This window comes from Pinus tabuliformis, chromosome 9, assembly GCF_031772625.1.
Source record: "Pinus tabuliformis cultivar Carrire ecotype Pingquan chromosome 9, CPIR1, whole genome shotgun sequence".
In the NCBI taxonomy this organism is placed as follows: domain Eukaryota; kingdom Viridiplantae; phylum Streptophyta; class Pinopsida; order Pinales; family Pinaceae; genus Pinus; species Pinus tabuliformis.
Genome location: NC_142307.1, coordinates 1,431,540,840 through 1,431,555,606, shown reverse-complemented (window position 1 = coordinate 1,431,555,606; position 14,767 = coordinate 1,431,540,840). Strand labels below are relative to the sequence as shown.

At 40.2% G+C, this 14,767-nt stretch overlaps 1 protein-coding gene across 2 annotated transcripts in view; it reads right to left on the bottom strand.

Moving 5' to 3' along the window:
• Positions 1–14,399, bottom strand: part of LOC149153931 (uncharacterized) — a 37,418-nt gene extending 23,019 nt beyond the window's left edge. The window contains exons 1-2 of one of the 2 annotated variants that reach the window (XM_089445566.1): positions 13,971–14,099; positions 13,814–13,871 (exon numbers count right to left, since the gene is read on the bottom strand). In XM_089445566.1, coding sequence (XP_089301692.1) covers positions 13,814–13,828 — 15 coding nt within the window. In that variant the 5' untranslated portion in view covers positions 13,829–13,871; positions 13,971–14,099. Of the gene's footprint in view, positions 1–13,813; positions 13,872–13,970 lie in introns of both variants that reach the window. The other variant, XM_089445565.1, reaches the window with a different exon arrangement.
• Between the last annotated feature and the right edge of the window lie 368 nt (positions 14,400–14,767).

Below are 14,767 nucleotides of genomic sequence, written 5' to 3'. Positions count from 1 at the left end.
CGGGCCTCCTTGCAGTTTGGGGAGGAAAGAGGCACCCAACCCAAGCTTTAGAAGGATTGACGGACCTTCCTCTCATATAGAGGTGTAGGATTGATCTAAAGATCATCCAATTCCGATAAGTATTCATGGAGATATGAATTTATTTGTGTTATGGGCAATTCATCAAGGTCGGCCAGCAACCAAATATACCCCACTTGTGCTCAACGTTTTAGTATAAATAAAGGAGGACTTCAAGTCATTTGATATCATCTCTTGTGATCTCACTCTCCACTTGTTTGGGTTTTTTGTGGAAGAGGAGGTCTAGAGGAGATGCCTTCTATGCAACCCTAAAGAAGGGTCATCTAGGAGAGCCCTAGCCACAGACTTGTAGGAGATCTGGCCGCAGATCTAAGAGGCCCTAATCCGCAGCTAGAAGAGCCCTAATCTGCAGCCAAAGAGAGCCCTAATCCACAGCTAAAGGGAGCCCTAATCTACAGCAAAGGGAAGGCCCTAACCAGCAACTAGAGGAGGCCCTACGTTGCCCTACCTAAGGGTGATATGGATATACCCTAGCCGCAGCAACCTAGAGTCTGGACAGCGTGGGAAAACAGGGATCCGAAGTCTGCTACAGGAGGCTGAGTGGCTGAGGTAAGTGCGGATAGTCTTAGGGTTGGAACAGTGATATAATCAGGATCCGAGTTTGTTGTGAAGAGGGCCGAGAAGGCTGACTATTAGGCCGAGTTCCTAAGGGTCAAACACGTTGCTGTTTGGAAGTTATTTTGGCACATTTTCAGAGGTCTGTTGCTACAACAATCTGTTGTGCTAGGCCGCAGGCCATAACACACAACTAGAGGCTGTGTGAGGGCTGTCAAGGGTGGACAGCGCCCTAAGCAAGCAGTGTGGGTGAGGAGGAGACCTATGAGGGTATGTCGCAGCCCTTAAAGGGTTAGTTTGTTGACTGTGGGATGAAACTAGGGCTGTTGCAAGTGCCCTAACCAAGTGTGCAGCAAACAGTTGTGCAAACAAATGACAGCATGGCCTAATTGGACTATTTGGGCATGTTGGTGTAGCTGGACATATTATGGGACAACAGCTAGTACAGCATAGTGCTATCAGCATACAGTGATGGGTAGCAATGCAGCATAATGTAAAAAGGGTGCAGCATGACGTGATGCATAGTACAGCACTATGTATGATGCAGCTACATGATTGGATGCAGTGATGATGAGTGCAACATAGAGTGCAGATCCGTGATGAGAGCAGCCCAGTGATTGGAGAAGCACAGTGACAGGAGCAGCAGCATGAAGTGCATAACATGGTCATTAGGTCTAGCACTGTGATGATGAGTGCAGCATGGTGCAGCATGGTGAGGTGCAGCACATGGACGAGATGCAGCACAATGATAGGTGAAGGAGTCACCTTGGAGAATCAGTTGAAGCAGCATGTCTTCAACTGATCTCATGTAGAGATGATCTATTCTCTTATCTAGAAAGTCAAAGTGTTGACTTCTGTTGTAAATGTACTATCTCTCTCTCTCTCTACCGAACTATTGAAGAACATAGAAGAAGAATTGATCAAGGGTTTCCCCACATTGGGGTTTGTCCCTGGCTAGCGCCACATCTTGTGTCCTCTTGTCTTGGCTTGTCTTCTGCGATTTATGTTTATGTTCTATCTGCAGTTTACTTTAATGCTGATGTGATTGCTAATCTATAAAAGATATTGAGCTAACTGTGAAAATTGAAATAAATTGCTCTAAGCATAAAACATACCTAAACTTAAGAGAGAAAGAGGGAGTTGTTCGACATTTTTTCGGAGGATATGGAAACTAGTGGCTTGAGAGATCAGGACAGGTTGGACGAAGCTTCCAACTACATTGTCTGGAAGGCTAGAATGTATTTCCGTCTAGATAAGCATGCCCTCAAGACATATGTTGATAGTGTCGTAGTTGAACCTGCGGATGCAGATCCGCTAAAGAAGTACAAGGCTGAGATGTCAAAGGCCAAGAGAAAGATCCTAGATGGAGTCAAGGATCATGTGGTATGTCACATTGCTAGCAAAGGGACTGCTAAGGAGATGTGGGATGCCTTGGCCACATTGTATCAGGGATCTTCCAAGCAGCGGAAGATGTACTTAGAGCAGAAGCTGAGATCTGCTCAGATGCAGAAGGGAGAATGTGTGGATCCATTCCTCACGAAACTGAAGGAGACCCGTGATGAGTTGTCGGTTAAAGGGCACACCCCTCAAGATTCGGAGTTAGTGAGGCTGGCTCTAAATTTCGTCTCGGATGAATGGCAAGTCTTTGTCCAAAGTATCATGGGGCTCTGAAACAAGTAGAGTTGAGGAGAGACCTGCTCAAGGTCAAACTTGATAGAAGCAGTAGCAGCAGTGGATCGAAGCCCAAAGTAGAAGAGGAGGATAACGCAACCCTTGCATCGAAGGGACAGTAGGGGCAACAGAGACGAAAGAAGGACGTCTCCAAGGTGAAATGTTTCAGATGTGGCGAGATGGGCCACTATGCATCCCAGTGTCCTTTGAAGAAAAAGGACAAGGATGAGAAGCATGATCCTAAGGTTGCAGCCGCAAAGATTGAACAGGAGGAGGAGTTCGCCATGACAGCCAAGATACCTCCAGGAGGGAGGTGGGTTGATATAGAACTGTAGTTCGATAGAGCTACAGATGGGCAAGATCCTTGAGGAGCCCACCTCTTGGATCATCACCTTGCTACGGGAGCCCATGATCAGTAGTAGCAGGATGGAGGAGTTTTCAGTTGGTGCCATGGAGTGTTGATTCAACAGATGCAGTAGTTAGTAGCGCCAGAATGTGAGCAACACAGAGCAGAGAGGCAGCAATGCATGGAGGCATAGTGCAGAGCTTCAACAGCATAGTGACTTCAGAAGACAGCGTGGGACTAGCAACAATCAGGCTTTCAACACCAAGGTGTATCCACGAGATACTTATCCAGTTTTAGGTGTTTTCAGTTGCTTCTCTCAACAATTAAGTTGCAGTACAGATGCATTGTTAGCAGTGGCAGTGCTAGCAGTGTAGCAAATGCAACATTTGAGAGGGAGTTGTAGTACAAATGTAGCATTCACAGTGGCAGTGTAAAAGGCAGTAGTACAGTAGCAGCAGCAGCACAGTAGTTGGTGGACAGCGTGTCAGACATCAGCAGCACAGAGGACGATGCTTCAGAGTCAGAGCAATATGCAATAGCAGTGTATTGCTAGAGCACATTCTGTTGATTTGGGGTAGCATCAGATGTGCTCTAGCCACGAAATTTGGTGGAGAGGTAGGGGCACATAAGATCTCCAATACCCATAAAGGGTTTGGCCAGATTCTAAACAAATCAAGAGATATTAAAATAATTAATATTTTTAATGGAGTCCCTAAGTCTAAACTTAGGGAAAATAAAATATTAATGTGTATTAATATGAATCTGTGTTAGAGTGGTCCAAAAGACATGGATCAAGCCAGATCTAATCTTAGTCGTTGATTAGGGACTTAATCTCGGCCATTGAGATGTCAACAGGAAAAGTATAAGAGGAGGCTTGAGGGTCACTTGGAGGACACACCAGAGTGATCAGTGATTCTATTCTCTAGAGCGGGGTTTGCTAAGAGAGATAGAATCAGTGATCAGGAAAGCAGCTGAGGGGCATTGAGTACAGAGAGACAGAAAGGCAGAGATAATGCCGGGGTAGCAGCAGAGCAGCCAGTGCTCACGCAGGGCCACGCAGAGGCAGCTAAGTGTTGCGCAGAGCACCAAAGGGGCCAGCGTAGCTAACACAGAGGCTCGGAGAGCTGACGCAGGGCCTCCTGGGGCTGACGCAGGCCAAGATAGGCTGACGCAGGGCCAACGCTGGGTTAGGAGAGGCTAACGCAGGCCAGATTGGGCAGACGCTGGGGTTTCTGGCGCAGATTGGTGCTGAGTCGCTGTCGTAAGGATTATCCGGGGTTTCAGCCAGTAGATTTGTCAGAAACTGAGAGGTATTACTGCCAAGGAAATTCTCTGTTGGGTAGGCCAGTTTTGGCACCCAGATTGCACTCTGATATTGCTTAATAAGAAAACCCTTAGATAGCTACACTGGTTTTCCCACATTGGATTTTTCCGGGGACATTAGTCCCAAAATAATGGTGTCATGTGGTGTGTTTGTTCTTGTTTCTTTTAGTTGTTGATCCGTAATATGTTGAGCATGCACTGGTGTTTATTTTCAGTATTTACTTTGTAAATAACTTGTTAAGGAAGATAACAAGTAGGTAGGAATAAATCAGATAAAGTGCATGGAGGGTTTCTAACTAGGTAAACTTAGAAACTTCAACACATTCCTCGCTAAGAGGGAGTGTTGATTTGTGGTAGCATCGAATGTGCTCTAAGCCTCAAATTTTGCAGGGAGGCTTGGGCACATGTATTCCAAAGAACCCATAAAGCTTTTTGAGAAATTACACCCAGAAGTGATTTTATTAAAATAATTAGTATTTTTAATGAGGTTCCTATGTCTAAACTTAGGAAAATTAAAATATTAATGGGTATTAATCTAATCATGGGTGAAACTTCTAGAAAAAGACACAGATCAAGCCAAAACGATCTGAGCCTTTGATTAAGATTTAATCTAGGCTGTTGGTTGTCCAACAGGATTTGGAAAAACACACTGAGAGATCAAGGAAATCGATTTTTTTGAAGTGAGAAGTTCTCAGGAGGAAAATCAATTGAGGAGATTTCTTGCAGCAGAGGGGCAATGAGAATCCGAAAGAAGGAATTCCCAGAGAGTACGAGGAAGAGAGAGGACAATAAGACATCTAGAGTAAGGTTGATGCTGGCCCACGCAGTGTTGATGCAGAGGCAGTGCAATCCTTGAGGGGAATTCGAGTTTCCTACTGAGGGAATTCGAGTTTCAGTTGTCAGGAGCCGAGGTGTGAGTCCAGAAGGCAAAAGTTCGATTTTCTCAGCCAAAAGAGGATCCCAAAGAGGGGCAGCGTAATACCCAAGAGGGGTGACGCAGAAACTACCAGGGGTGACGCAGTTCTGCACAGAAGCCACGCAGAGGGTGATGCAGAGCCTCCAATGCAGCAGGGTCAGTCACTGATTCTCCAGTGACAAGGTGAGATCATTTCACCAGTGTTTTGTTCAATATTCTCTCTGTATCGGATTGTCGAGGAGCATCCTATAATTGTACTCATATTTTCTCCTGCATAATAATAAAACCCTTAGAGCTGTTGCACCAGTTTTCCTGCATTAGGTTCTTCCAGGGACTATTGTCCAAAAATAACGGTGTCCTATGTGTTTCTATTTTTCTTGCTCAGTTTCTATGTTTCAGAATCATATTTAATTTGGTGTAGGTTTCTTCAGTAATTTACTTCAATGTTTCAAGAAGAAATCTGAAATAAACTTGTAATGTAATTTACAATCTAGGTGAAGTAGATTCAGTTGGTTGCAGTAGGATTCTTGAGATTCTTAGATCTAGGAATTTTCACATACCTCAGAGATCAACATGGCTCATGAGGATGCTCTCATGTGGTTTTTCATTAATTCCTTTGGGGAAGATCAAAGGGATTGGCTTCAACAATGCAGACCAAAGAGCATCCCTTCTATTGCGGTATTTATTGAAGAATTCCTTAAGTATTGGGGACCAATGGGTCATGTTGAAGATGTCATCCAAGACTTGACTATTGCCCTCCAAGAAGAAGGCCTCCTCAACCACAATGAAGAAGTTGAAGAAAGCTATTGCCATCCAACAGAAAGCATCACCCTTGATCATCTTGATTATTCTAGTGATGAGGAAGAATACTTTGAGCAAGAGTCCTCCCCTAATCATCTAGAAGAGCACTTTGAAAGTGATCTTGGAGATGGCCTAGAGGATTGTATGCCTAAGGTTGCTCTTCAATGAAAGTTCATGATCTTGATTGTTGAATTCTCCATTCTTTAGTTGCAGGAGAGGATCCAATGGCGTAAGTGGGATTCCTCTTTTCCTTCCTCATTCAAGACTCCTTTTCATGATACATGGTCTTCCTATTTTCCCACCTCCTACCCTTATGGTTCATCATAAAAATCTTGCAAAGGAGCAGGTGATATTTGGTTTCCCTATCTCATAATGGCACATAAGGCCAAGTGTTTTTATATTGATCTAATTATATGTTGTTTACATTGGTTATATGACTATACCTAGCTCATGCATTGTATATTGGATTTGCATGGTAGTGTAGGAGCATTGCATATTCTTTTCACATGCTAATATCACTCATCTCATGTTCTCATGTAGATTAGAATGCATGTAGTTTAGAATGCAGTTAGATTAGACTTTATTTTATGTATGGATTTATTACTTTCATATAAAACATGGGTGATACCCTACGCCCAATGCACATGCTCCCAAATAGATTTGTTGCAATGTGCAAGTTGTAGGTATGCGGTCCCAGGAGATTGTCGAAGTTCTAATGAATCATGTGCTCTACGGTGAGCTCATCTTCTAGTTGGAGCAAGATGTTACACACCAAAAGTGGGTGACCCCATACAAGAATTTTTTCTCCCATCATCTCTTCGAGTTGCCCAACCAGCAGCCACTAGTAGCCAAGGACGATGTGCCATTCATATCTCCGCCGCCTACATCATTCATATATTTCCTCGCCCATTTGGCAAGATCACATGTCGGATGGTGGGCTTCCAATCAAAAGGTACTTTACTCATTTTGCAATTGTTGGAGGTTGCATGTGCAAGTTCCATAGGAGGTGTGAATTGTAGGAAAGGGCCAAGTTAATTTGCAAAGGGAGATAATGAAGTTTCCCAAATCGATTTGTTCAGAGGTAGAAATAAATATATTGTCGGAGTTTTGCCAATGTCATCCAAGCAATTGTATTTTCTCAATAGTAGTGTTTGCTGAATATATTAATATAAACCCTCAGATCTGAAAATTGGTTTGCCCCACATTGGGTTTTTTCCGTTGACATTTTTCTCCAAAAATACTATTGTAAATTGTGTGATTGGTTTCTCATATATTTCCTGTAATTTTATTTTGTGAATGGTGTTATTCATGTTGTTATTCACTATTTCCAACTACTGAATTAATTTGTCGTGAACAAGTAATAAAAAATAATTAACTGGGTTAATAGCACCTTCCAGGTAGACAGAAAATTCACATCCCTAAGGGTTAACTAGGTTCACTTCATGTAGTAATGAATGGGAGTAAAGAGAACCTAGCAACAAAGAAATGAATAATGAAAAATGAAGTGGGTTTGGTGTGATGAGTGAAAGGGGGTCTGATGCCTTATCTATCTGGGCTATGGAGTCATTTGAGCAATTTTAAGAGAGTAAATCAAGAGCTATAATTAGCCATAGAACATACACTATAACTTCAATTAACTTTAGGACCAAGAAACAATCAAGTGATGTGAATTATCGTACCCTTAAATTTTCGTAATTAAATCTCACAAGGCTATGAAAGAGAGGGTCTATCTAGATCCACAACTCAGAGCAATAATGAAGTGGCCCCTACCAAAGATTGTCTATAAACACACCTAATCAAAGATATGGAATGTGTAATTTTGCGGTATTGAAGGTAGATAATAAAAAATAATATGAGGAAGAGGTAAGGAACCTAAAACTTAATCGACCCTTTCCAAAAGTAGCATGATGCTCCTCTTATGGCCTTAATATTGTCTGTGCTATTCATATCCTACAAAATATAATCTCCAAAGGTGCACCTTAGAACATCTATCCACAATATAGACACTAACAAAAACAAAACAACAACTTACATACACAAGACAAAATAACCTCCAAAGCTTGGAGCTAGCTAGCTCACAAGTTCTTTCAATGTATTAAATTACAGCTATAACCTTTCAAGTCCTGAAGATCAGGTATTTCCAATATCCTATGCTCTTAAGGTGCACAACATCATCCTAAGAATCCAATGTTGAAATTAACTATGCTTAATAATCTCTCGTGTTCAAGGGACCTGGTAATTGTAGGATCTCATGTCTTTGAGGTACATAACTTGCTCCCATAGACCTGATAAGGCACCACAGTAAACTTCAATAAAGTTTTTGGGTCACAATAGGTTGCATTCAAGGACTTAAAGCGACAAACCCCACAACATCAACAATTTCCAAAACAAACTGAATCATGCCATGTGTTCAGGGCAAGCAGAGGATGATGCTAACTCCAACAATGGAAGCAGAGCACAAAGACACATGGCAACCATAGAAACTACCACGTCACTTTGTTGATGTCAACAAGGCTAACTTGACAAGGAAGTGGATCATTCAAACAGTGCCATGTGGCATAAGGACCAACAGGATCCAAGCTGGTTGGATGTGTGGACCAATTACATGGTGCCACTGGAAACAGGGTCTCTAGTACTTGAAGATCTAAAAGGGGCTTTCTTCTCAAAAATTTGGCCAAGTACTTTGAGGGTTGAACTCAAGGAGTATTTCATTGAATTATAGAAAGTTGAAACAACTCTAATCCGGGCAGACAGGCTTTTACAAGGCTTTATGTATTCACAATGCATAGCTTCCTTGGCAGACCCAATGACAATCAAACTCAAATTCACAATTTTCATGTTTGGAGAGAGTTGGGGGGATTAATGTTCTAAAAACAAGACATAGTATAAGTCCTAGAATCTTCCTAAAAGCATGATATGAGGATGTGTGGCACCATCGTGGATTTAGTTGAGAACCTAAAGACAAAGGGTTGAGGAATTGCAGAGCCACCATGCAAAGACCACAAAACTATTCTTAGAGCTACATACAGTAGCCACATCCATGCCACAGAGGCATGAGTCAGCAGTAGCTGGCTAACACATGAACCAATCATCTAGTGCCACATGGCAATGGGGCCCACCACAAAATCTTTCCATAATAAAGACTTGTATTAAGCAATGGTTTAAGTAAATGAGAGGGATATCTAAACTTCGAATCTATGCAAAAAGATGAAATAGTTACATCCATCAAATTTTGAAAGAGGTAACCATTTAGAGTCTTTTAAGACTTGGTCAATATGTGCATTGAATTACAACCACTTCAACTCTTGATTGAAACAGCTATCTTTCATTGTTCAATCTTCAATTGTGGCTCGAAAAGAATGAGAAAGGGATGCTTGGTCAAATAGTTGTTCTGCATTCAAGCACAAAGTCCTCATTCATCCAGAAGGAAAAGTATGTTCTAACTATTAATAAAAAGAGGTGGATCGTCATTATTGTTGGGCATCATCTTTATGCATGTAAATTAATGAAATTGTTGCTCACAAGAATTTAGAATATGTCTAATGCAACCAGCCTTTGGTTTTCTTGGAGAAGATAAATAGGCAATCAAGTACAATCAATGCACCCACTTCCTCTAGGCTTATGGAAGACAATTAATCCATATTACTACCCAAAATAATCTGTGGATATATCAAAATGCTTATTTATATGACGGAGAGCATTTGATCTAAGGTTCACTCCTATTGACCTTGTTGAAGATTCTGTGTTAGTTGTCATTAATTTTTTCCCTTCTTTTTCTCTTTACTTCTGATCTGTACTCTCAAGACTGCAATCATAATTCCTGGTAGGCCAATCTTGGCTCTACTATTATCTGTGGATTGTATCCTCAAAGCAGAGCAACTACATAATAACTAAAGTGTAATCCTTTGTCAATCTGTGATGTCATTTGTAAGGCATAGGAAAATAAGATTGTCATTTCCACTTTCCTATTTTCAGGCAGCACTATTCATATATTGTTTCTATTCATATCGTGTATCTAGGCAGCTTTGATGTTCCCGATCATGCTGTTTTCAGGCACTATAACTAATAAATACTTGGTTTATCTATTTACTTGGTTCATTGGTCATGTGTGGTTGTTCAAATAGTCTACCTATTGAGTATACATATACCATCGCACCACTGTCGAATAGCTTGAACAATAGAGTACAGTGCCTTGTAGGTTGAGTATTGTTGCACTTTGTTGTTAAAGATTTTAAAGTGAAAAGCGCTGCATAAAAAAAACTCCCATTGCATAGTAGAATACATTGGTTTCAATATAAAAAGGTTGACTAAGTCTAGAAGAGAAACAACCAATGCTAAGCAAAGACATTTTTTGAGTTCTTCAGGGGCCTTTTATGGTCAGTCAACCTAGAAGAAAGCTAGTTTTCTGTTGTTGCCATTAAGTATGTGATTAAGGGGCCAAACAACATGGAGAAACTAAGTACAACGCTTCAGTTAAAATTTGCAGCATCGAGGTAAATATGAAGTTCCACAAGGTCTCGAGAAAGAGGCCAATCTTTAATGACTTATATCTTGCTAGGATATCGTATGCCAGTATCATCAATCATGAACCCAAGTATTGAATCTACCTCATAACAAACAAGCACTTGCCAAAGTTATCTTGGAGTTTATGTCATCAGTTTATCTCATGTGTTATTGTAGATGGAGATATCATCCAGGCACACTACTACAAACTCATATGTGAACAGTCTACAACAACATTCAGCAATCACATAAAATAGTTGTTAGTCAAGCCACAACGCACGACAAGCCAATTAAATGTGGATACCATACTCGGCCAAATTGGCCATCTTAATACAAAATTTGGGTCCACTTAAAATTCGGCAAAATTCTTGCAAAAATTCAGCTCTATTCATATTGAATCAAATTCATAAAATTTGATGCACACTATTTTTGGTCAAGATTTGCCCAGTAATTTACCTCCAATTCCACTCAATAAAACCCTAAAGTGAAAAAAATAAAAAACATGCACAAACTCAATGCGATTATTTTTACGGCTCACTCCATCTAACATAAACTCATCCCAACTTCCACTTACTCCTCTGCTCACTTGGTATCTCCTCCAAACTGGTGCAACTAGTATTTTTTTAACCCCAATGGTTCATAATATATTAGCACCAGCATGTCTCATGAGTGTAAAGTCTAAACCGATACACTCGGGAGTCAGACTATGTAATACTCAAGATACCATATTACCAACATTTTGGCCCTTGGATATCAATGATTTGGTTTAAACTTTATAGCTTAATAGTATCGTTGCAGCGTTGTGAGGAATCCTTACAGGTGATTGCAGTCTTAGTATCCTCTATTGTTTGAAGATTGCCTATTGTCCATGGATATCAACGATTCAATTCATATACTCATCATTTTCATGCCAACGTTGATTTGGAAATGGAAGTACAGTGGATTCAAAAGTTTGAAGATTAACTATGTTCCTCTATACATCTATGGATTGACTATCTAGATTCTACATTTTTTTTATTTTCTAAAACTTTGAAGAATTTGCATGTATTTCATATTAGTGAGATGTATACTCCCAATTTGTTTCATGCTAGATTTTTCCATTTGATTATTTTTTATCGTGCTGATTTCAGCTTCATAAATAGGAACTAGGTTAAAAATTGGACTTGGTAGTCAAGTCCCACTAGTATGATTGAATTTCAAAGGCTGTGTTCTGTATGGCAGCCAAGGTTCAAAACTTGGCGTAATCGGGAGAAGATATCAAAAAAATCGAGTCATGTTAAGGGGTGGTGTGGCCCAAGCCAAATACGATCCCCAAGTGATTTTGACGATTTAGATGTCCCTGGGTTGTGGTTTTTTAGACCACAAGCTAGTCCACAAGTCTTAGACACACTAGCAAACTAAATATAGTCCACAAGTCTTAGACACACTAGCAAACAAAATAAAGAGTAGACTTGGTAGTGAACAAAATGCAAAACCTACCCAAGATAAGCAGGCTGCTCTACCACTAAGCTACATGCCCCTTTCATGATAGTTACCTTTACTGGTTCAATATCAAAGTCTGGATTGCTAACAAGTCTTAGACACACTAGCAAACAAAATAAAGAGTAGACTTGGTAGTAAACAAAATGCAAAACCTACCCTAGATAAGCAGGCTGCTCTACCACTAAGCTACATGCCCCTTTCATGATAGTTACCTTTACTGGTTCAATATCAAAGTGTGGATTGCTACCTCCTATATTGCACTAGATAATAAATTATTGGCATATTGTGCATTCCAGGAGATCATCATCAAACCATAGTTACCACCTTACAATATATGAATTCAGATTCAAATTTGGATTCTATACGATTTGAGAAAAAAACATACTGAAAATAACCTATTTGAAAAAAAAATTAAGAAAAATACAAGAGCATATATCTAACATACGCAGCTGTTAATTTTTCACATAACATGCACAAGCAGAGAAGAAAACTTTACATTGCGGTATTGACCTCTCTAAATAGGAGTGTGAGGTTGTAAAAAACATTTATTCTTGGTTTGTTATGTTTTATTTACTTGTCAATTAGGCATAATTCAAGTGGCTGGCAGGAAAGTTGTGATCCTCCCCACGTGAGTTCAAATCCCAAATTGTGATATGAGGGTGGGGTGGCGGAAACTACTGGGTAAATTATATTAACAATTCAAATCCCAAATTGTGATATGAGGGTTGGGGGGCGGAAACTACTGGGTAAATTATATTAACAATCGGTGCTTAAAGTAATGTTTTCCACAACAAGTGACAGAGAAGTGGGGTGGCGGAAACTACTGGGTAAATTATATTAGCAATTCAAATCCCAAATTGTGATATGAAGGTTGGGGGGCGGAAACTACTGGGTAAATTATATTAACAATCGGTGCTTAAAGTAACGTTTTCCACAACAAGTGACAGAGAAGTGCGAGTATCTTAAATAATGTATTTCTAAACCACGGATCAGAGCCCCACATCTAACCGCCTTTGTTTATGCTTCTTAGATCCCTGAAATTTACCCAATATTTTCCCACCCCACTATCATATAGCTTGCTCCCTTCACAAGTCAAGTATTGACTCTTTATTTGGCCTTGAGCCCTGCCTAATCAGGTTTACCATGAGTACCATCCTCACAATGAGGAGAATTACTCAATAGCCCTTAAAAAAATTGCATTGCACAAAAAAAGAAATTAAAATATAAATAAATGAATGTTTATATATATCCTGCTAATTCGGCTTCAGATTTGGATTGGGACTCACTGGATGATCAATGGAAACGAAATCCGATTTAATGAATTCGGTGAAAGACAAATTGAACGAATTGAAATGTGATTTTTTGTGAATATTCAACCAAACTTAATTGGTACCCAAATTTCCAATCATCCAGTCATGGATGAGAACATTCTCAGTTTTCTACTTTCATTCTGTTTTAAAAAAATTAGTTAAAAAGTTTAAGGTATTGCCATGATCTGGTTTCCCAGTGGGAGATCAGGGAGAACCAAAACTATGGTGTGTGTATTTTTTTTTCCCGAAAAACAGAATTTATCTTTACCCCGAATAGGTAAAAAAACACTACGATATCTTACTAAGGGCAGCTTTGCTCACGCGTAAATTGGTAGCCAAATTTCCTAACGGAAAAGACCAATTCAGCCGAATATAGTAACTATGGATCAAACTCTGGAACTGGTCCCTCCTAAGAATTCTGAACGATCTCCAAACACAATTCGACCCAAAAACATAAACACACTACGATATCTTACTAAGGGCAGCTTTGCGGACAGGTTTTCTCCTCGTAAATTTCACAGACCTTTTCCACTCACATAAAATGACGGCAGCAACCACCAAATTTTTATAGCTTGCCATCAGCTGGTCCAGAAAAAGAACAAGAAGCACACGCCGAACTTTAAGTTGGCTTAACTTTCCATAATTGCGTATATAACCCGCTGGAAAGCAACAGATCCATCAAAACGCTAAATTTTTAGTCAACAAGGGTTTGGTTATATGGTAAATCTGGGTATTTTCGTACCCACCGAAGTTCAAATTCCCATTTCTCCCCCTGTTTACCGTTTCAAACTGGGCAAGCAAAATAGCTAGGAGGAGGGATCTTGTCACCTTGCTGCATTGCATTATAATATTCCCAGATTGAGAAAGGATACGCCTGCTACACACACTGACGATAGAATGTTCGTTTAAAATACATCCACAGGCTTATGAGCCGTATTAAAATGCTGTTAAAATAAAACATAAATAAACGGTGAAGAAGCCGTACTCTAAGAATATGATTGAGGGAAGCCTCGCTCCACCGTTCAGGATAACAACGATGTAACCGCACCAACAGATCCAGTCTCCTTGAATTCCTCAAAGAATTCTGCAAAGGCTGCGAGCCCTCTCTTTCATTTTCCCTGTATCCATTTCTATTCCGAACAGATTTCTCTGAAAACATCATATAATTGCCGTCGTTCTTCTTATTTTCTTTGGAACTTGCATAACCGTCTGAGGTGCTCGCCCCAATTTCTCCAACGCTTTCTTCCATGATCCCTTCCTTGATCCACAGAAGAATCCCTGGACAACAAGATCGAAGTCCCTACAGTCTTCAGTCGCATCAAAGGGTAGAAATAAGTGGCAGGTCCCTACAGTCTTCAGTCGCATCAAAGGGTAGAAATAAGTGGCAGTTTCATTTTTTAGATGCGTAGGTGGAAGAAATAAGTGACGTGTTCCAGTACAATGGAAGCCGTGTGGGTTATGCAGCCAATGGCCCGACCATGACATCCCGAGGATTATTCCTGCCCATTCATTTTTATATCATATTATATATAGTTTACCTGGTTTTTCCCATTCATTCATACTCCTCGGAGTTATGGTCTACATTTGTGTTGCTTTACCTCGTGGGATTATAAGAGTATTGGATTGAATTACTTCCATAAGATTGGACAGTTTTAGGGACTATTAATTAATTCATATTCAGATTTTCTTACGTTGATTTGTCGCAGTGGATTTTGAGTAAGAAATTCGTGAAGCTTTGTCTCATCAAAAAGTTTATTGAGACTATTTATCTTTACACTGTTA